This window comes from Convolutriloba macropyga, chromosome 6 (genome assembly GCF_964194025.1).
Source record: "Convolutriloba macropyga chromosome 6, txConMacr16.3, whole genome shotgun sequence".
Taxonomy (NCBI): Eukaryota; Metazoa; Xenacoelomorpha; order Acoela; family Convolutidae; genus Convolutriloba; species Convolutriloba macropyga.
Window position 1 is genome coordinate 49,853,542 of NC_134473.1, and position 24,621 is coordinate 49,878,162.

Here is a 24,621-nt window from a genome sequence, read left to right on the forward strand (position 1 = left end):
CATTTGAATTCAAAACTACCTAATGTCTATCTAGAATTTGTCTTCCTGTTAAACCTACCTACCTAAATTTTCCCATTTGAGAGCATTTCTCTAATATACGATAAGCTTTGCTAACTGGAGTATCCTTGTGAGTTACATATTGAAATCCCTAAATGTACCTGAATGATACCTAAAGTCCCTTTGAATTGATACCGCATTGAATTGAACTTTAAATTTTCATCTTTCACTTTACCTTAAGCCCAAAACTGATATCAAGTTTGCTTCAGATTGTGTTTAAATTATTGTTCCCAATTTACTATTGATAACCTTTATGTTGATTTGTCGTTGATCAAACTAAATTTGATAGCTGGTTCAACCAAATCCCCTTTTGATGTTTTAACCAGGCAAGACCTTACCACATTATCCTTAAATTTATTTACCCTCTGTACCCTACCTACCGGCCAAATACCCCTGGATGTGTTGTTTTCTAGTATCCATACCATGTCCCCTACTTCTATTCCGTCTACTGTTGAATGCAATTTTCGACGTTGTCTGAGTTTTGGGAGATATTCCTTTAAAAGGCGTGTCCAAAATTCGTTCATGATACTGTTGACATTGTTCCATAGTTTTTCTGTTTCTCTGTCGTTGCTGCTAATTGTAGTGTCTGCTGGCAGTCTTGTTGTCAATCCTGTCAAAAAATTTGCAGGCGTCAGGCTTTCTACATCGCGTATGTCACTGCTGGTTTGAGAAATTGTCTTCCTGGAGTTTCCTAGAACTGGCGATATTGAAGAACAGGCGTTTGCTCATCCCAGTGAGGCATTTCCATGTTCCACCAAAATGTGGTGCTCCTGGTGGAATAATTTTCCATGTAATCTTTTTCGACTGCGCATATTTCTGTAGCTCTGTAGTTGTGAAGCTGCTTTCCTGGAAGGTCTTTGCTGTACTGGTGAAATTTAAAGCGTTGTCACTGTGAATTCTTTCCAGTATTTCTCGTCGGCTGAAGAATCGTTGGAATGCCATTATGTATGATTCCTTTTGCAAATTCCCGGTCCCTTTTGATCTGAATGGCTCGTATCGTCAGACGGGTGAAGAGGCAACAGTAAGCTTTCATGGCTGTGTTGATCTGGAAGTAGATTTCGAAAGGCCCGAAAAAGTCCACTCCGGTTTCTTTGAAGGCTAGAGGTTTGACTGAGAATCAGCAACTCAGAAGATCTGACATCTGAGACTGGCTGCTGAGTTGTCTCAGTCGTCTGCATTCGTAGCATCTATTTGAGATCTTCTTCATTACTGTTTTGCATTGAAGAACCCAGTAGTTCAACTGAATGCTGAGTGTTTGCTGTTCAACTCCAATATGACCATTGATGTTGTGTTGCAGTTCCAGAAAAAGACGTATAATCCTGTTTCTGCCGTCTAAAAATATTGGCTTTTTCGTTGCTGTTGAAACTGGTGCGCTATTTAGTCTGCCGTTTGAACGAATGATACCATCTTCGTCTATTGAAGATGTCAACTGAAACAATCTACTCCTCTTCTGGACTGGCTTGTTGTGTGTTAGGCGATTTACATCCTCGTCGAACGATTGCTGCTGAGATAAACGGAAGAGAAAGTTCTTTGCATCTATGGTCTGTTGGTCACGTGACTTCGTTTTGTTTCGTAGGTTTTTAATTTTGATGATAACGACTCTGAGTTTCAAGCACTGGCTGAAACTGTTAGCATCAATGAGGTCCTTGTCAATTGGCTGTCGTCGTGTTACCTGAGACTTCTTTTCTGCGCTGTTCAAGAAGACATTTTCATCATGTTCTTGTTCGTCAGTTGCAGAGTTGTCGTTAGAAGATAGAAGAAACTGTGGTCCCTGTAACCAAAGAGATTTTTCTGTCATCTCTGTTACTTTAAGTCCTCTCGTTCCTTGATCTGCTGGGTTGTCCTTAGTATTGATGTAGTTCCACTGATTAGTGCATGTGAGATCCCTTATTTCGGCAATTCGGTTTCCGATGTACATCTTGTGTTTCAATTTGAAGTTCTTTATCCAACTGAGATCGGTCGTGCTGTCACGCCATAAAAAGGCTTTGTCACATTTGAAATCCATTTCATCCGCGATTGTTTTCTTTAATATTGCTGCATAAAGTGCTGCTTGCAGTTCTATTCTGGGAATTGTTGTTTGATGTAAGGGTACCACTCTTGTTTTTCCCATACGAAAACGAATTGTGGTTCCTTGATTGCTGGTTGACTTGATGTATGCTACCGCTGCTCTTGCTTCCAATGATGCGTTGCAGAATACATGAAGTTCCATTGTGTCCCCAAGTCCTGTACCACCTACCAACCTAAGTACCCCTACCGTACCAAACCATTCCGTTTCCTCTACCCAATCCTTGATGGCTTTTCCATTGTCTCCACTGGTGGCTTTGTCCCATTCGCGTCCATGTTTCCACAGCTCTTGCAGTCGAATCTTTGCTCGGATGAGGAATGGAGATATGATTCCCAAAGGATTGTGGAAACTTGACACAAAAGACAGAAACTTGCATTGTGTCCATGTTTTCCTGTCCAAGTTGTTTCTGTTATTCGCTTTGAACATTATTTTGTCTTCGTCCAAGCTCCAATGAATTCCAACAACTCTTTGATAAAAAGTTTTAAAAAAGAGCTCCTCAACTGGTTTGCAATGATTGTCTTGCATCTGCTGACAAAACTCACGGCTGTTGCTGCACCATTTTGTCAGGTTGAATTTACTTTTTTTCAGAGTATCCTTGACATCCTTGGCTGTAGTGAATGCTGTGATGGTGTCGCTGAAAAATGCAACCATGTCATCCATGTAGAATGTCCGCTGAATTATTTCCAGAGAATTTGGGTGATCTTCGATGTCGTTTTTGGCTGTCCGTTGCAAAACAAAATTTGCGCAAGGTGGTGAGTCCCTAGCTCCAAAGATGTGTCGTTGGTATTCGTAAACCTCTTACTCTTGGCTGTTTGGTTGTCTCCAAATGAATCGCAGATAACGTCGGTCTTTTTACGTACTCCGATTTGCATAAACATTGCTTCGATGTCTCCCTGGATGGCGATGGCTCTCTGTTTGAATCGTAGCAAAATTCCAAGCATATTTCCGAGGAGGTCAGGTCCAGCTAAGAGTGTGTCATTGAGGCTTGATCCGCTTTGTGGTGCTTTGGCAATGCAGATTCTTCGTATCTTGTTGGGTTTGTTTAGGCTGACAAGACCATAGTGTGGTACGTACCATCCTGTATCTTTCTGTCGATTAATTGCCCCTGCAATTAGAGTTTGAGGGACAATTGTCGGCTCGATGGTTCGCTCCCAGACAATTTCTGCAAAGATTCAATTGATAAACCGTTTGTAGTCTTTCTTCTGCTGTCTTTGCTTTTAACGTTGGGCAATGGAATAACTGATGATTACCGTTGTTGAACACACAAAGCAGAGGCAGGCTGTTGCTGTTGCTTCCTCTTGTTGCTTGATGCTCTTGCTCTTGCTCTTGTGCTCCTCTGGTTGTACTGGTTCCTGTTATTGTTGCTAAAATTGGTTATGTTCTGTGTTGGTTGTTGTTGCTGCTATTGTTCCATGTTCGAATGGGTGTGTTGTTGATGAAACTGTCGGGTTCCAATTGTGTTGAAGTTTCTTTGATGTGTGTCACTGGCTGTGTTAAGGCAAGTTCCGTTTCCTCCTTGATGCCTTGAGCGTTCATGTGCTTCTGCTATTTCTTTAATCTTTTAGTTGAAGTAGTTAATCTTTTAGTTGCAAGTGTCGGCTGTTGAATTCGTCGTCGTAGAACAAACTGATTCCATTTGAATTCTTCGCTATAAAGTATTTTGTCGGTTGCATGCTTCAAGATGGTTGTGTAGTTGAGATCGGCTTCGAAGTTCAGTTCTTGCAGTGTCCTGGTCATGGTAATTATGAAAGTGGAAAAATTTACAATTGTCCAAGTAAGAGCTGTTTTCGGTGGCCTGTAGTTGATGAGTTTCTCCAACAAGTTGCTAATGATGACCTTTGGGTTACCAAAACACTGTTTCAACTCGTTTATTGCATCCTTGTACAGGTGTCCGTTGCAGACAAATCCTTCAATTGCTGTTTTGGCTTTTCCAATTTTAAGTGCCTGTAGATGGGCGATCTTCTGTCCATCACTGAGATGAGTGTCTCCAATCAAGAAGCTGAAACGGTTGTACCAATTTGCCCATTTGCTCGGGTCATCGTTGAATTTCTGAAGATCCATCTTTGAAAAAAGCTTCCACATAAGGCGTATAGAATAGAACTGGTTGTGATAACGTTGTTGACAATTGCTGTGGTTGTGCTGTTGGCTGACTGAATGTCTGTTTGTCCCCCATCCAAGTTACTCTGTTCTTCTGGTCGTTTAGGCTGCTTGAGTAAACTAGTCTGTCATACCAAAAGCTGTTGAGGATGTCACATTTCCGGTTGTTCGTTGTGTAAATTTCTGTTAATGGATGTTTGCTGTTGTCCAATTGCTCTAGTCTTGATGTTGTTGTTGGTTGCTCAGTTATCAGCTGTCGAATTGGCTGTCACTTGTCTCGTTGTTGTCTTGTGTGTTGAAGTTTGTTGTAGTGTTTTCTTGCGAAAGGTGCTTCTGAATTTTAATTTTCATGTCGTCCGTGTTGCTCCACGTGTCAGTGATTTTTTCGAGGTACTCCGTGCTGATTTTCGTCAAGCTGTGAAATCAACTTGTAACTGGTTTCCTCAAACTCCGAAAATGTTTACGCTGCCTTTTCATGAACATTCTTCGCTGCGTTTACGTACCCACTGTCAATCAATTCGCTCATGGTTTACAGGTTTTTCGCAATTTTCTCCCCCATCACCCCGACTTTTGCTTTTAAAACGGGAGGTTGCATGGTTCTGTTCGGCATTGCTGTCAGGCGGTTTGTATTCTGCTTTGTGTTTTGTGTTGTTGAAATGTTGACTGTGCTGGGGGGTCTTTATTGTCCGGTGGGTGGATCTTGGTCTTTGGGGTTGATTCGTGGTCTTTGTCTTTGCCTTTGCCCTTGCCTTTGCCTTGAGGTTGCGCGTTCGAGCTTGGTTAGGGGGGAGGGTCACCAGAAAAAACTGTTCGGTGTTCCACCTTCAGTTAATATTGAATGTGTAGTGCTGGTGGTGCTATGGCCGGACGTCAGAGAAGTAAACTAATCAGCTTGCTTCACTGACGCCAGTGTTGGCGGTGTTTCAAAAAAGACCCTTGAGTTAACGTTACTTTGGCACGATATGCCTGGGCTACCCTTTGCCCACTGTTGTTCCTTGTCAACAGTTAAAACTTTCGTGAGATTTGCTTCACGAAATCTTCTTTTGCTACCATGAAAAGTCATCCATTTCCTAACCATTGAATTACATCTATATAATCAACATTATGAATTGGTGTTTCTTAAAGTTACAGTTTTTAGCACGTGCCTCCTGGTAAAGATGTTATGATCATGGACTCGGATAACTCACTTTCAATGCGTACTTGTTGCTTCCTACTTGTTAGATAATTTTGAAGCAGTTAAAAGAAACCAATGGAGATCGGAAGTAAAAATAATTTTTTCAAAAGAATGCTAAGCTTAATTTTATTAAAAACTTTATTAAAAAACAAATGAATCGAATAGGTTCAGTGACTTCGCTGATCTTAAATGCAAGTCTATCCGAGATAAACTTTAAAGTAATTGAATTATAACAAACCTTTTATTTAATAAGATGTCAAAATCGTCGCAGATCTGTAATTTGACACTCCTTTTTTGTCGTACTCTTCGTAAATTGACCAACTTTTCCTTTTTTCCGAACAGAAGAAAACTTCCGAAGCATTTTAAAATGCTAAACAAATTATTCAACGAAGACAAAAACGTTTCCCAGCATCTCTTGCATACGATTGTTGGTATTGAGTCATTGCCTCTGCTTTTGAAGCAGGCATGCACCTGCAGTGCAATCTATATTTCCGTTTCTGTTGTTCGGAGATCATTGTTGCCAAATGAATGATTTGCACTTAACTCAATTTCAATCAACTCAAAACATTTCTAATTCTTGTCGGTCGCCTCAACTATGTCGAGGTTGTTTATCGCATCAGTCTTCGAATTTCCTGATTTTTTTACTGGCGGTAACTTATCTTTCTTGAGTTACTTCAGGTACTTGAAAATTCGATTTCTGTCACGAGTATTGAACAAAGATGGTCTATGCTTAACTCTGTTTATGCATTGCATTCTTTCACATTCATGTTTTAGACCACTAAGTTTGAGTGACCCCGGTGCTCCTTTGTCTCAAATAGTTGCCGTTCTTTTCGGACTTTGTGTAGAAAACGTAATGTTGCGGGGACGTCCAAGGTGGGAGGGATTGTCTATATTGATCACAAGTGCTCGTTCTTGAAAACATATAGTCGTGACGGATAATCTTTCACAAATAGATTATGGTTCATCCGTTCATACCACTTTTGCACAATATCGTAATTGTAATTGTTTTTTTTTATTTTCAAGGCCAGCTTTATTAGATGGTCAAACTGCTCTAAAGATCTCCATATGTTTATTTGATTTCTGGATTCGGCTAGTTAACACTAATAGAAACAACTTAATTGAAAATGAACAATCGTGTAGGTTTAGTAGGCTCCAAAAAATTGAAGTCTAAGCGTGAAAAAAATTTTAAAAATGGAGTTCTTTTGAATGTAGGATATTTTAGATCCTTAGTCAAGTATGGTGTTCGTCATATTTAGAATCTATTTGCAATGCACTTAATTTAAAATTCCGCTCACTTCAAACATGTCAAACTTTTAGAATTTTTGAAGGAAAAATTGTTGTTTCCAGCTCATATCAGTGTTCCATTTCACTTTTTTGCAAATACGTAGAAAAAAATATGAACCTAGAAAGTTATACTACTCGTCAGTAGTGGATAAAACAGGGATTCCAGCCAACAGTAAATTTGGCCTATTTCTCCTCATGCTAGCCGCATATGTCGAAATAGGCCGAATTGTACTGCTAACTGGAATCCCTGTTTTATCCACTACTACATCCACCATTATATATACGTGCTCAATTTTGTGTACAAAAAATGTACATGGCCAGTATAATTTATGTATTTCATACACAAATATCCAAAAGTTCTCAAAAGTTAGTTTTAAGACTAATTTCAAATCTAATTTATCAAATTATATTTAAATAAATCAGGTTAATCATCTCACAAAATTTTTGTTCAATGGAATCGGAAAATCACTCAAAATTGCATAGAAATCGATAATAGGAAACAAGTTTCATTAAAAAATTTTAACTTCACCCATGGAGACGATTGATCTATGATGTTTAAATGAGTGATTCTATGTACCTGGATAATTTTTTAGCCGAGTCTTGAGAGGTCTTGTTAAAAAGGTTGACTCGCTTTTACCACACTACGGCAGTAGTGCTTGGCCGATCTTAATGGCTAACTGTGGATGAGGGTGCAACCGCAGAATGCTTGAACATTTCCAGTTTTAACTATTAGGCTGACTGAACTCTTAATAAATTTGGTATAACATCACACCACACATCAGATAAACTGGTTCACAGATCAAATGAAAAGTGCATGTCATGCTAAAAACTAGCCACCACCATTAACAAAGATAGCCGCCACTACGAGCACAATACGTGCACACTTTAGGCAGTCTATAAATAGTTCATTAAATGATGAAAAGGAAAAGTGCATGTCTTGGTAAAATGGCCATTACCATTAACAGAATGATATCAAACAAATGAAAACTTCGAATACAAGAAGTATTTAAGTATTAGCTAGTAAATTGAGAATTTATTTAAAATTTTCAATTATTTTCAACAATTTATACAAAGCATTCAATTTAGTAGAAGGATTTAATTATTGTTTTACTTTAAAACAGGTAATTACTTGGGAAAGGATAACTAATTTTAAGTTAAAAATCAAGTCCGAATATTCTAAAAAAAGAATGTTCTTGAGTATTTCTCTATGAGTGGACCTTTATTCTCCAAGGTACTTTTTGGCTATTCATCATCACTTTCACTTCAATACAAAAACATTAATAGCTGAGTTTTATCAACCGCATCTTTGTCTACAGAAAATTTGAAAGGGTTTAAAAATTTAAGAACCCAATTGATTACATTTTGTAAAGATAACAAAATCACACCTGACAACACTACCGAACACGAAATTGAGACTGGAAAGCGAACAAAAGCAGAACTCTTCCAGTTATTCTTCGCCAAGATCAGGAAGGATTACTACAAAACGAGCATCGGGAAACACTGGACAAGTTTAAAGTAAACGTTCCAGAATAATCATTATTTGGTGATAAACTCAGGAATTCATTCAATGTTGATGAATTTGAGTCTTATCTCACCACAGTCAATAACATGGAGGGAAAGCTGAATGGTTTATATCTGCTGACAATTTCTGACAGACGATACATATGGGGGAAAATGAAACAAGATCATCATGACAATAATAGGGACATTCCTTGGAAACAATTGTTGAAAAACTTTTGAATGATAAAGGATATTCATATTCTACTATTCAGAGCTATATCAACTTTTCCCAAGCATGTGAAAAATATCCAAGGATCCTAGTCTCAACAGACTACTACTCGGAATGGGAAAACTTTCTAGCAGTGTTCTTAGCAAAGGTTCACAAAGATAGTCAGCTACAATATAGGTGCATGACAGAATTACAATTTCATAAATGATAAACAAATGATCGGTTATTGAGAAATATATTTAATATTATTATTGATTTCCTTACTACTAATATACTACTATTAATATCCCTCTACTGAATTAAACTTTTTTGCTCGAGTTTTGTTAGTAACTCAATAACTCCAATATCGAACCAAGCTTAGGCTTAGGCTTTGCTAAAGCCAGTATGAGCAACTGAATATTTCCACGCAGAAATTTTTTCCAATATTCGAAGCCATCAACAGATCGGATAACAAACAACTGTAAAAAATCTGATGCAATTTGTCGTCTTTTCTTCCGAATAAGCCTTCAAATAGAAACTCTATGACTTCAGTGCAATAGTCACAGCTGTTGATGATAGTATGGTAAACTCAGAAATTTCCCATTAATTATTCACCAGATGTGCGGAGAAAAAAATTAATGACATTTTAAGTATGTCACTCAAATTTCATTCAGTTAATCTTTTGTGCATAATGGGCAATCTGCTTCGCAGATCAGTGAAACTGCTGTGCTAATATTCTGCATCTGCTTATAGTCTTACTTCCCCTCTTTTTTATTTAATTTTTAAAATAATTTATTCTTTTTAACTAAATTATATTTTCTTTTTACATTTCTTTAATTATAACATTATTTATTTAAATTTAACTATGCTCTTTAATAAATTTATATATTTTTTTTACTTTTTCTATATATATATACTATTATTAAAAGGAAAGGATACAAAATTATAGTATTTACATGAACAAATTTCCCCAACTTGGGTGTTAACATATCTTTGATTTAAAATTCTACTAAATCCTCTAAGTAAATCTACATCTGTGTGTTGTTTCCTTATATGAACCTTTATAACATCAAGTCTCACAATACAAGAACAATATTGGCAATTCACTATAGCCGAAGTACAATTTCTACATGTATACTTACTCTCATCAAAATCAGTTAGTTGTTTTAAAGAATTACACTTATCACATTTTCTAGTTAAAGCATTAGTTGTAGATCATTTTTATTAAGATTTGGATTTGGATTTGGAGTTGGATTTTGACTTCGATTTGGATTAGGAATAGGATTTGGATTTGGATTAGGATTTGAATTTGGATTAGGATTTGAACTAACTGAGTTACCATTTCTCGTATTAAAAGAACAATCATACAAATACAACTGAGTGATTTATCACCACATGCACATTTACTAATTTTATCTTCATGACATAATCAATAATGAAAAGCCAAATTAAAGGGAAGTCCACACTCTAAACATTTTATAACCATTTATAATTGGCCAAATATTTAGTATAATCTTTATCAAGCTACTGGCTTCGCTAATGTTCCCTGCCCAACAAAATTTTTAGTATAGTTTTTAGACAGGATACACTCAGCTAAATATTTCTTACCTAAATGAATGTTATACTCAAATTTTTTATCTAAAATCTCTTCATCATTCAATAGTGTTTTATCTCCAAAAAAAGTTATAATTTCATCTCTAATTTTTTCATTCTTATCATATAGATTGACCAAATGGGCTTGTCCCTTTTTAATTAAAAATTTAGTATCTTTGTCTATATATTCTTCTTGTATGGTTTCGACATCACCATAACCATAACCAAAGTTTTTTAATGTTTTTGTTTTTTTTTAATATATTACTTGTACCCGCTGCTACAAGTGCAGCATTTTTACTGTTGTATCAGGACTCATACAAATAAATATCAAATAACATGTACCTTAAATCCCACACACGGCTGATACTTTAACTGTTTCTTTTGTTAAGACATCATTCTGAATTTTAAAACCTTTTGATGTAAGAAGTTTATTAAAATAGAACTGATGATTTGTTGTTTTAATAGTATTTCTGTTGGTGGCAATAATCTCATCACTTTCTAATTTATTTTTTAAACTAAGAGCTTTTATTTCTAGGAAACCAACTCACGAGTCATATATCATAGTTTAATTTCTATCAATAATAGTAAAATTTTTGTCTGTCTTATTATAGGTAATTATACCATAACAAAGTTCGTCAGACATTCCATCTGTACAATTATAATAGTTACTATTTAAGTCTTTAATTTTTTCATAGAAATTATGTTCACGTTTACATATTTATTATTTTTTTTGAGTAGATCTGCCTCATTATAATTTGATAAAAAAATATCATCACATCTCATTCTAGATGTATTAATTATCTGGGCTGGTTTATGACACATTACAATCATTTCAATATTATGATGTCTTCCTTCTGTCAATTAATAAGCTATATCCTTATTTAACTTATCACCCTATAATCAAGAACAATTACACTATCTTTAAATTTAGGCATATTTTTTATGTGATCATAATTATTTCACATGTATTAAATCCAGTATAAAACTCGCCAGTCTCTATCTGTAATAATAATTATTCTACTCTACCTAAAATAAGAAAAAATTAATATACTTTATCTATAATAGTAGATCAGAATAATATCTATGCCAATAATAGTAGATAAGAAATATATCTTTTAGAGTATATAAAGAATGATATCTATTATAGTAGATAGTGATTAAACTATGACTATTTTGTTAGATGTAAGAGAAAACTCAATACATCACCACTGAAATCGATTGATCTTCCATATTCATCTTTAATATGAAATTTTATATATTCTATTCTATCTTTTATAACAATTTTGTATAGTACATTGTTTGGTACAATGTTTATCATGTAACCTGATAGTTCTATTAGATTGAAAGTATATAGTATGTCTGTGTCATTAACATTATCTTTAACACCAGATATAATATTACAGTAAACGTTAATAGTATGAAAACCGATAATATAAATAATCTTAGTTGCTAAATGCATACCTGTTGAAAAGATTTGTCTATCAAACCTAGTAATAATCCTACTGAGTTATTTAGTTCAAAGCTAATTATTACTACATCATCTTGTAACATTTCTGTTTTACATTTCATTGTATTTTTTTCTGCCTGTATTAAAACATTATTTTTTGTTTCTTGTTTTATAATATCTCCTATATCAACTAACTTATATGCACCAAGTGGAATAGTACTAATCATACTTGCATTTAAATAATTATTTTTTCTTTCAGTTATATTTAAAACAGAATTATAAACAGATAATCTAATTAAACATAACTTCGATGTATTAAAAATAGGTTCAATGAAATGAAATCTTTCTGTTAGTCCCTTCATTCTAAAGTTAAGAGTTCTTTCATATTTAGTTTTGGTTAACTCTTGAGCTATCTTTTGTAGTTCCCATAAGATGAGGTTGTTAATAGTCTTTTTATTAAGATAAATATCTAGATATATATATATATATATATATATATATATATATATATATATAAATATATATATATATATATATATATTTTTTAACTATAAAATAGACTTTAATTTGGATACAACTTATGATTATAACAGTGATATATATAAGAGTAAGATTATAAAATATAAATTTCATAACCTAGCAACTATGAATACTGTTATTACTAATATTAATATCGTCCTCAATAGAGAAGAGAATCATTTACATTTGCCTGATTCATATATAGATATAGAGTTTGTTGTATCGGATAATGCTGGTGGTGTAATTGCTAAAAATGCTAATATCAGATTAGTTAATCATGCTGTGATGGCACTATTTAGTTCAGTTAAGCTTGAAACTACTGGTGGTAGGAGTATTGAAGATATAGATCATTGCCATCCTAATCTATTAAAGTATAAGTTATTAACCAGTACTGATGATGAATATGAGAGAGGTTTTGTTAGAAATCAAGGTAAAGGAGATATTCAACTTAAAGGTGATCATATTGCTGCAGAACGAGATCATATGTATGTGATGGTTAAAACGAGTGAACAATTTGGTTTTGTGAATGGCTTAGAAAATATTATATATGGGTTAGGATTTAAACTATTATCAAAAAGAAATAATAAAGACAGAGCTATATTTAGAGTTAATGCTGGAGCTGATGCAGAAGCTATTGATGGTAATTTTAATTTTAGAGATATATCATGGTGTGTACCTAGTACTGATCCTAGTAATGATAATAGAATTTTTGTACAGAAAGGATTAGATAAAAAGAATAATATTGATTTTAGTTTTTATGAGAGAAAGACATTTTACAACAATGTACCCAACGCTACTAACTTCTTATTTGTTCTTGGTACGGAATTTGGTATAGAAAGACCACAATATATAATAATTGGTTTTGAAAAAAATACTGTTAATGAACAAACTATTGATGCAAGTACTTTTGATATAATGAATGTTACCAAATGTTATTGTAAGATTAGTAGTGAGTTTCATCCCGAGAACAGAATGGATATTTATTATGGTTCTAATATTTTAAAGAAGCTTTGAAAGAGATTTTTAATTTAATCAAGATTATAATGGATTACCTCATAATTTTAAACCATAGGTATATCATAGAACATTCAAAAGTAGTTATAGAATATATGTATTTGATACAAGATATCAAAATGATCATATAAGTCCACAACTAAAACAACTTAATTTTAAATTTAACGCTGCAGTTGCAGATGTTATAAGTCTTGCATTAGTAGTGACTATAAATATGAGTAACTTTAATAAGTTTAAAACTAATTCATATTGTGTTGGTGGTTGACATCATAGTGGAACTATTAATGTTCCCGGGTTTATTAGATTAAAAAGAATAAAGATGTTAAAGGGATCCTGCACTATGTGTAGAAAAAATAAGTCAAGGACTGTTAGTGATGCAATAAAAGAAGCAGAGGATTTGCAGGATTTCTCTAAAAGAGTTGGTAAAGCAACAGTTAACTTTGGAACATAAGTTGCTAATAAACCTGTGAGCACAGTAGAAATAGCAAGTAAAATATGAAGTGCGGCTGCAAGTAAAAACCCGAGAGCAGTTTTATCAGCCACACCTGATTTTATTATATTTGCAGCTACTGGTGAAGGTATAAGTGTAGTACAGAAAGGTAGAGGGTTATATTTAGGTACAAAGATAAGATAGTTTAATTTTAGATCTAGATATAGATCTACCTCTAATGGTAGATATAGATCTGCCTCTAATACTAGATATAAATGTACATCTAATGGTAGATATTAATACTAATATTAATATTACTAAATTTATTATTATGACTAAACACTAATAACTTTAGTTTAAGAAAACACTCAGTTTACTTTTCTTTTTCTTCTTATATTCTTCATATAGCTCGAATAATTAATTATACTCATCATTGTCTATTTTATTATCTTTCAATAATTTATTATATAATTTATTAAACTTGTCACTATACTGTTTACTTAAAATATACTTTTGTGAATACATTATATTTCTATAGCTTATTTTAGTATTAATTGTTTTTGACAATGAACCACAAACAGTTGCTGTACCTAAAGCTGTTGGTATAGAATAAAGTAATCTTGTTAATGCAACTGATATTTATGTTGCGGTTGTTGCTATTGATGATAACAGCATTTTTGTTATCTCAGCTACGTTAATATAATTTTTATATCTACCTAAATTCTTATTATAGTTATTAGTTTCAATTTCATAATAATTTCTTATATCTTTTATAATGTTAATAACATTATTAAATTTATTATTAGCTAGGATTTTATGATTTATATTTTGTTCATTAAAAGTTGATAATTTTGGATATAGTAATCTCTCACTCGGTGCTGTTGGTTGACTCATTTTGAGTAGTAAAATAACAATCAATTTCATTCTTTATATCTTCTTGATCAAAATCATCATGAATCTCAAGCCTTGGTTGTTTTTCGTTTTTTGTTGTCAGCAAGTTTACTTTCAAGTAATATAAAAATTATAAATTTTATAAACATCTTTATCATTTGTATATGGTTTTCTCTTAAACATCTCCATCTATCAACACATGCATCACCTAATTGAATATTATTAATTGTCTGATTAATTTTATTGTTATCAAACTCCACTTTTAAATCATTGCATTTAAAATTGTATCAGCAGAACATTGTTGCCAAAAAGAACAAAATTAGTTTCAATTTCGGTCAGCTTATTGGCTAATGTGGATATATCAGATGAGTTAAGAGAAACTAGTTCAACTGTCTTATCATCAATCCATACAGTACCTGCATCGGTGTTAGATTATGATAGACGAATGATGTTTGCATTTAGTTGGCCAGTTTTAACTTCTTAAACATCTTAAACAATTTAGTTCATTTATGTTTTTACTTAAAATATCTATTTTATTATTAGATGATAATAGGTTATTGTCACAATACTTTTTGATTAAAAACATCTTTTTCATCTATGGGAGGGTGTACATTTGTAATTTTAAAGGTATCCTTCAGGTCAATATTATCATTTTCTCCTAGGAATAATGGATGAGCCTTAGTTGACAGAATAGTATTTGATGATGAAGCTTGTTTAGCCTGATTGAATCTATTTCTTATCATCTTTGTATTTGTTTACAGAAAGAACTGAATCCAGCTTGCTGGCATATGGACCTCCGCTCATGCTTCGCCATCAGGGAACCTGCTTCACAGATGACCGGAGGTCTACATTTAATACTTCTAAAACTTTATTATTAGATTCAAAATCAAACTCCGATTTAAACAAATTTTTTTGAGAGATAACATTTACTTATATTATCTCTCCATTCATATCTTCTATCTTACATGCTGATGGTTGTGTTTATAGAACTTCAATAACTTTAAACATTTCTCTATTCCAGTTAGAAGTGTGTCCTTTAGAGAAAATGTTACGTTTGTCAGCATTCCTGACATTATCGCCGATTTTAAGTTTGGGTGTTGCTTTGGTAGATTTAACATAGTAATTAACCTTTTCAAGATTATTTGAAGCATCAACGGGTGTTATATTAATTGTTGAATGAATGTTATTGGTATAGGTTATTACTGCATTCTTTAAAAAATCTACTCAATTACCATCACCTTTGATGAACATTGGTTATTAATTATGTGTAAAAATATTCTTTTAAATATCTCTATGAATACAGCCTTTAAATCATTGTATGTTGAAAATAGTTCTGTCTCATATTCTTTACGTAAAGATATCAATCTTTTATTGTAACAATCACTACCTCTATCGAGCCATAACTTTTTTGGTTTTCTATGTTCACCTAATAACATTTTAAAACCATTGGTTACAGATAAACCAGATTTATTCTTCAATGGAAAAGCCCATGCATTTTTTGTGAGTATATCTATAACTGTTAATATTAACTTAAATTTATCAATGTTTATGTTTAGAGATGACTTATCAATTAATTCAGGTGACCATGTTTCATCTTTTAATAATGGTATTATTCCTCCTCTTCTAAACTTTATTATTTGGGGACTAAATAATTCTTTAGCTGGTAGTTGTTGTTTAGTTTTAATATTGCCTTGCTGTTTCTATATGGACATAGTCATATCTTTGCTCATTTACCATAATTAAAAACAAAATTGTCTCGTTGTTCTTGATTATTAATATTCATAGATAATACTTTTAGTTATATCTAGCATTTCATCATATAAACCATCATGCCCAGCTTTTGTTTCTAGTATAAGTAATTCTAATATTTCTATTAAATCATTTACAAGGCAACTTCTTTGGTTACTTGGGTTAATGTCAGTGCTATTTAAACCCTTGCCAAATACATCATCTTTTAACACCAGTATGAGCTTTATTGTTCTATATCTACTGCTTTTCTTATCACCTTTTCGTATATCATGTCCAATATCAAATAAGAACTTTTTTATTATTGTTTCATTTTCCTCGATATCATCATCAAATAATACATCTGAATTAGTAAGAAAGTTAATGAACCCATATGGAAATTTATATATATTATCATTAACTATAAATGTTTTATATTGATAAGTTATTTTAACACCATTAATTTCAAATAACCATTGACCTAAACTTTTTTTGAGTTTAATTTTATTTGAGGGTTTGATTTTTGTGTCATTAAAAAAAATTTCACTTGCGTCATAATCAATTATAACTGCTGGCTTATCTGGAGCTCTCTCTATGGCTTCATTAGAAATCATTAATGCTTCATTAGACATCATTAATGATTTGTCGATCCGCAAAACGTTTTCATCAGTCTGGGAACCAACTTCAGTGATTGCCCTAGTTTGTCTATCTAACTCTTGATTTTGCCAATCTATTGTTCTTAAATTTTCTTCACCCAATGATAGATTCTGTTCTTTTTTAGTATTTTAAGTTTTAGACAGATGATCAAATAATACTTTTATTTCACCACAATATTCTTGTTGTTTTAATTTATATTCAAATCTATTTCATTTGTTTTGTTTTTGTAGTTTAGTTAATTCTTTAAGATTATCTAGCTTAGTCATTTTTTATATATTAAAAAACTGATAACGAAGTTTTCTTCAACTAATTGTTTATATATATATATATATATATATATATATATATATTTAGAGAGAGAGAGAGAGAGAGAGAGAGAGAGAGAGAGAGAGAGATCATTATATAATCTAATAGCAGCTTCAATTAACTTTCTATCATCTTTAATGGTTAGTTCTAGAATATTATTAGCCAGTTGGCCTTTGTCTAAATTTAATGATGTTTTCTCAATTTTATTAATTATATCTCTTTTGAATAGATATAGATTCTCATCATGGAGATAGCTTTTAATATTATTTACATAAAATTTTTTATCGTCCAATGTGTTTAGACTAACCTTACTTGTTTTTGTCACTAGTTTTTTGTATGTTACATTCATCCACAGTTTTCTGTGTGTTATACATTAATGCATTACAATACTCTTCATGTTTAGCATTGTTACAATTCTTTATTCCTTTCTCTTTGTTTTATTTGAGTAATCTTTAAAGCTATATGTCTTTGGTGACCTGGCTATAAATTCTTCTTTTATTCTACTTCCCAACTCTTGTTTGAATTTACCTGGAACTTTATATTAGTTTTCATTGGTTCTTCCAGATTGGACAGATCCATGAGTTCATTGTCGACATAACTCTCGCTAAAGCTTAATACAAAACTATTAGTATCCATATAATGGAGTTGTATATCTTTGAGAGATGGTTGAAGAATATTAAAGAATACATCATACAAGTGTAATTTACTTAATTCTAATATAGTCCCACCTACATATACTGGAGAATTATATTCTATTTTTTTCTTTGTATATTCAAGTTGGCTATAATCCTTATAACTAGTTATATTATTAAATGTTGGGTTACTTTTTTTCATTATCTTTTCTTCATTGTGTAAGAACTTAACTTGAAGGAATTGTAGAGGATTCATGCATATTCTTCCATATAGTGAGTTGTTCATTAATTTTGCTGCATTCTTTTTCCGATTCAGTTTCATCTGGTGCTTTTTTTATTAGTATTGTTTTGAATATAGTCTCTACATATGTAATCTTGTTTAACCTTAATAACTCTATTAATTTTAGTCATTTTTACACCCGTCTTGACATAGAACTTTAGCATAGTCTAACGAAGCTTTTATTCTGTTTTGTTGTTGCGATCTAAGATTATTTTCCCTGTTCTCTCTTTCTTTATAGCTTAATACAATATCATTTATCTTTCTTTTATTGGGCATTAAAGCTAGATCTTTACAACTATTAGTATAATTAATATCACAAAATATATAGTAACCATGATCAATATCATCTGGAGCATTCATTATTTCATACAGAGATCTACTAGTGTAGATGAAGTCCTTATAAGGTAACTTCTGCATCATTGCATAGCCGTATAGCTTATTTGCATCAGGGTACCAGATTGACATATTACTATGATTAACATAGTAATACATCATCTAGCATTTGTTTATCTGGTAATGTATCTAGTGTAACACCATTTGACATTAACCAACAATCATTGACGTCTTCTATTTTTAGATTACTTATTTTTTTCCGGTAACCCTTTAAACCAAAGTGTTACTATGGATACAATGTTTCAGTTTTACACACATATGTCTTTGCCATTTGATCTAGAGGCATAGCTAAGATGTTATAACTGTCTAAGAACTTGAGACAACCAATACTAAACATCTTAGACTTACCAACAGCTAGTGGTATGTTATGTACTGTTATTTTATCAATATTCTGTACAAAGAGATCACGATATAGTGGATTGAAATCATAATCAGAGCCATTGTGGAGTATTACAGGAATTTTGTTTTGCTGATTGTACCTCAGATTACACATTTTACATGCTGGTCATCTATATTTACCACTTTTGTGACAGTAATCTCACGTTATTAATCCATGTTTTACCACATATATGACAATAGTTTGTTGCATTATGATATAATTTATCTTCGTTACTAAATATCATCTGTTTGTTGCGCTTGAAATTATTCTCTGTTTCTATTCCTTATAGATCGCTAGCAAATCTTTTGATACAATCAAGACCAAAATAGTATTTTAAAATACTTTGCCAGATATAACCCACACTTATTTGTATGTGTTCATCTATTACATATTTTTTGCCGTTAGTTGTGACATCGACCACACAACATTCTGTATCAGCTGTTATAATATTGTTTATATTCTGACGTTTATGTTCATTTATAAAAGTAATTTCCTCTTCTTAGGAGTAACAATCTCTAGTTTGAAAGAGTGGCTAAATTCCTGTTTGTCGTAATTAATTTGAGAGTTAAACCAATATGTACATCTACTGCAGTAATAGTATTTATGATTCATTCTAATTGGTCGATCTATCAAGGTTTCTATGTTTTGAATTAGAGCACAATGTTCTACCCTAGCATTTTCCAAGCTAACACTCTGACATTTTTTCTAAACATTTCAACTTTGCCCTCAGCACAAGCCGTGTATACCCAAACATTAATTTTGTACAATATCTGTATTCTTATTAGATAAGCAATATCATCTTCATTTTGTTGTCGTGCTTCAATTACATTATTTACATATTTACTCTCACGTGTTGCATAGTCCATACTGGGGTGTAGCCAAGCAGTAATAGTTAGTTGTAGACAGTTAAATTTGTAATTACGTATATTTAATATTGATTTAGAGTTTTAGAGATCGGGGGCAAATCTACATAACTAACATTAGATGCTTTCGTCGGTTCAATATTTATCTGAATACTTCTTAATCAACGAAAGTCATAGCCACAACCCTCATATATTTGTTTTTCAAATTCTAAACATTGTTTGAAGTCACCATATTCATATATTGCAGTATTAGTAGTATAGTCAGTTTTGAATTATATTTTAGTAGTTTTAACTTCTTCTTTGGTTGTTTCCTTGTAATCACACTCAATTGTGATCTTATATTTAATACTCTTAACTTTTCGAAATTAAAAACAGTTTTTAATTTCTTCTAAAGAGTTATTAATAGCTCCATCTATATCTTCAATGTAATTTCTTGCTTTATCAGTAATATAAACTCTTTCATGTTCTGGCTAAAATTTATATCAAAGTGTTCTGTGTTTTCCAGATATTTGCGATTATGACTATATGAATGAGCAGTTAGAGCTATTTTATTTCTAAATTTTTCATGACATTCTTTACATTCATACTTAATTCTGGTGTATATACTATCTTCTGTTTTATTTTTAGTTTTAGCTTCGGCTTTAGTATTTGTAGTAGTTTTAGCTTTAATAATGTCTTTAATATTATCTTTAGTCATAAATTTAGGTTTGTGGATGTAATCGCCTTCTATCATATACACCTTTTCCTTAGTTTCATTTTCCACATCATCCTCATACTCTTTTCTCGCCCAGTTTAAGTGCTCATCACTTGAATTGTGTTTGATAAATTGTTTCCTTATTTCAAAGGTCAAAAACCAATATTACCAAAGTTTACGCTTTCTAATTTAGACATCTTTATGTTTTAAAGAAAAAAATTCATTTTTGAAAATAAACAAGTTAAAAAGGTCTAAATCAGTAAAATATGATAGCTGTAAAGATAAATCTTGGAGAAGGTGTTGTGATAAATGTTTAGGTAATTTATTTGAGTGTTATATCTGTAAAGGCTACTTTAATAATAGACATCGTATTAATCATATGGATATACATTATAACGGTCCTAAATTATATATAACTTTTATTATGTGTAATGTAAATAAACATAACAATGGATTTAATTTTAAAAATTTTAAGTTTAGATTTTGTAATTATCTGCATAGATATAGATATAAAGCTAACAAAAGATACATTCAAGGAATGGGTCGAAAAATTTAACATAGAAGTTTAGAGTTCAGATGATTTTTTTATGTTTTTTAGAGTTATTTTCATAATTACAGGATCAATTTCACTTTTGTTTATATATGATACAACTATATAGTGAAAATGGAGTAGTGGATAAAACAGGGATTCCAGTTAGCAGTACAATTTAGCCTATTTTGACATATGAGGCTAGCATGTGGAGAAATAGGCTACATTTACTGGTGGCTGGAATCCCTGTTTTATCCACTACTGACGAGTAGTATAACTTTCTAGGTTCATATATTTTTCTACGTATTTGCAAAAAAGTGAAATGGAACACTGATTTGAGCTGTGCACTACTCTCGTCCGAACCACAGGTGAACAAGATTACATTGGTTTTTGAAGTGATAAGGTATCTTACTCTTATGTTCCTGTTAGCTTCCCTCTGAAATTGGGAATATAATAATTATCAACTGTAAAAACTGCGGCAATGGTGAACTCACGTAATAATTTGCATTGCACTGAAGTCAAAATATACACACAATTAATTTTATTGATGTTAATTTGAAGATGACTCCAATTGTTTTTCTGGTCCTCTGGAGTTTTGAATCTGCTAAATATCATAAGAAGTGATGTAACTGAAAAAACCGAATTACGAAGTTGCAGGACTCCAGAAAAGCAAAGTATTCGAGATGCGTGAAGAAACAATTCCTCCTCAAAATCTTCTGTATCTAGAAATCTGTTGAATCTGTGATATTTTTCATAAAGACGTTAGTAGTGATGTGTCTTTCTGGGCAAACTACGGGGGGGGGGACATAAGTGTCTTCCCGTGAACACTACGGGGGGACACAAGTGTCTTCCTGGGCAAACTACAGGGTGGGACACTTTGAAATTCTTTCTCCTTATTTCCCCTGCCATGCATCAAACTAATCTTAGGAAACCATTTTCCCTCCACTTGCGTGACTGGTTTGCCGCTTTGGGCTTGAAGTCATTTTAACTACCACCGCTTTTGCTTTGAAAGTTAATTCGTCATATGTCTGCGCCAGGGTACTTTAATCTTGTTTTGGTCTGGGCAAACTACGGGGGGGGACATAAGTGTCTTCCAGTGAACACTACAGGGGGGACACAAGTGTCTTCCCGGTCAAACTACAGGGGGGGGACATAAGTGTCTTCCCGTGAACACTACAGGGGGGACACAAGTGTCTTCCCGGTCAAACTACAGGGGGGGACACAAGTGTCTTCCCGGTCAAACTACAGGGGGGGGGGACACTTAGATTTTTTCTTTGTTTTTCTCTGAGTCTTATGGAGGGGAGGGGGGACACTTGCATTTTTTAAAAAAATCAGTTCAAGGAAACCAACCAGGAAGAACTTTAAAAACCTTGGGGGAAAAGGAGCTGTCATGTAGACACAAACAAAAAAAGTAATTATCATACACTGCAAAAGTCACCTAATTTTCATTTGTCTATAATGCTTGCTCAAAAACAGCATGACAACAACAATCACGACGGTAGATTTAAAAACCATTCATGAAATCTATAATTTAATAAAATCAGACTATCCAGAACATAATGAAAGATTTCTTTACTTTTTGGCAACCTGCTTGCACTTGGACCCTGATGTTAACCTCGAAATTGCACTAAGACTGAGGCCTTATGGTGGGATCATTGGAATAGATAACTCTTCATTGGATACTTATTTGAAATCATTTAAAGTGCTTCGCTTACATGCAATTCTTCATGATGCCTCTGGATTTATTGCAGAGTATAGCCAAAAGGGTCCAGGATACTCTTACGTTTTGCCTTGTCCAATCACAAACGCTTACGTTGGTCACCTGACAGGTTTATTCCTCTGCATGTTCGTGAAAACTTTTAAACGTAACTTATTCAGTTTGCTGGATTGTTGAGTCCGGAGATTGTTGTTATAGATTTTGAAGGTTTTCGACACAAAAAGAGTGGATTCATTATAAAAGAATTATCTATTTGTTCAAACAACTACACAGACACGGTTCTTTTTCTTCCTCCAATTTCCTTCAACTCGCTGTCCTCGAGTGAGAGGAAATCGCATCAGTGGGTATCGAAGCATTTGCATGGTATTTCGTGGGACAGCGGCAGCTACCCTTACTGGTTTCTATCACAAATATTTATAGCAATCAAGATCCGTTTTCCTACTGCTAAATTCTACGCAAAGGGGAAGGAGAAGACGGAGACACTGCAAAAACTCCTTCAAAAAGACGTCACAAATTTAGAAACATTGCTATGTCCAAAAATTGAAGAAATCTTCACTCCAGTAGAGCACTTGACTTGTTCACTTCATTCATCTATACTACCATTCAAGCAAAAGAAAAAGCATTGCGCAAAGAGAAAGGCACAGGTGTACTTTTATTGGATAACACTACCAACTAATGAGTCGTCGTGTGGAGAAAGCAACTCCTTCAGTTCTTCAAGTGAATTTATCTCCAAATTTGACAGTATGCAGTTGCATTGCGAGTTATAACCAGTTGACAGTGACTTTTCTGAAAGAAGAAAAAATTGATTCTCGTGGACAAACTATACTGAGGAAGCAGCAAATACTTTGTAATACTGCTGAAATTGAAACACTAAAGAAATATCTTTCACTGCTGGAGTACTTTCAAATGTATCATGTCTTTACAAGAGAAAATGAAAAAACTGAAACTAACCCCTTTACCTACGCCCAAGTATCCAGTGCCAGTACCAGTACCCCTGGACGATGAGAGTCTCCCCGATGAAATCAAAGAGGTAGTCAGAGAAGGAAAGGTGGAGTCAATTGTCTACTATGGCAATGACTACGGATTCCAAGCGAACTATAAAGTAAAATATAAGAAGGAAGACAAAAACTCTGAATTTATTACATACCAATTTTTTTATGGTTGATGAACTAACTAAACAATAAACTAACAGAATTTTTGAATTAAATTCATTTTTGAAAATCATTTGCTTTCAAAATGAGTCAATCAGGAGATCAATTAGATTGCGCTGGCAGTGGAGCAGGAATCACTGACTTGGTTTTTGATGATCAAAACCAAGAGAGACGGTCTTGGAGGTTTTGCAATTCTAGATTACCGCGCTCTGAGGTAGTTTATTTTACACAAGTTTCGATAATAGTTTTTCTTATTGTAGTTTCGCTGACCAAATTAGTTTTCTTCCACCTCGATTGTGAAGAATCAACATTTTGGTTTTCATTGCTATCGTGCACAGTTGGATACGCACTTCCAAATCCTAAGTTATGAATAAAATAATCTCAACGAGTGATCGTCTCTTCATGGCAGTCTGTGGTCCTTCAGGTTGTGGAAAGACCGAAATTATTTTTCAAATGCTTCTTAAGAATACGTTTTCCCCTAATTTCAAGTCAATATACTATTTCTATCAACATGATCAACCAAAATTTCAAACGATGGAGCGTAACTTGAACATTTATTTTACCAAATTCTCGGGATTTGAATTCATTTCGCAGTTGGAAAACTGTTTGCTCGTCTTTGACGATTCTTGCGAGGAAATTTTCAATGACAAGGAGTTTTCAAAACTTGCAACAGCTGGACGCCACAAAAAAATCAGTGTTATCTATGTTAAGCATAATTTGTTTCAACAGAGTAAATGGTCTCGAACAATTGATCTCAACACAACACACATCATTTTGTTCAAATCTCCCAGAGATATACAGCAGATAAGTTATATTGGAAAACAACTCAATAACACAAACTTTTTAAAAGACAGCTATGATCTTGCAACAAAACAACCATTCGGACACTTATTGATTGATTTAGACCCAAAAACAACCGACTCACTACGTTATTGTTCAAATATTGTACCACCGGGGCCAACAATTTTCTATCTGCCATCTTCCAAAGCTGTAATTACCCACCTCACAAATGAGAG

At 33.0% G+C, this 24,621-nt stretch overlaps 2 protein-coding genes across 2 annotated transcripts in view; one reads left to right on the top strand and one right to left on the bottom strand.

The window, feature by feature from the left end:
* The window catches only part of LOC142341737 (S phase cyclin A-associated protein in the endoplasmic reticulum-like), a 636,081-nt gene that overhangs the window by 19,098 nt on the left and 592,362 nt on the right, over positions 1 to 24,621 (top strand). The window lies entirely within an intron of this gene.
* LOC142341335 (uncharacterized) lies at positions 1,175 to 2,782 on the bottom strand. The gene has a single exon (XM_075392262.1). It carries the CDS (start codon positions 2,780 to 2,782, stop codon positions 1,175 to 1,177), a length of 1,608 nt encoding a protein of 535 aa, XP_075248377.1.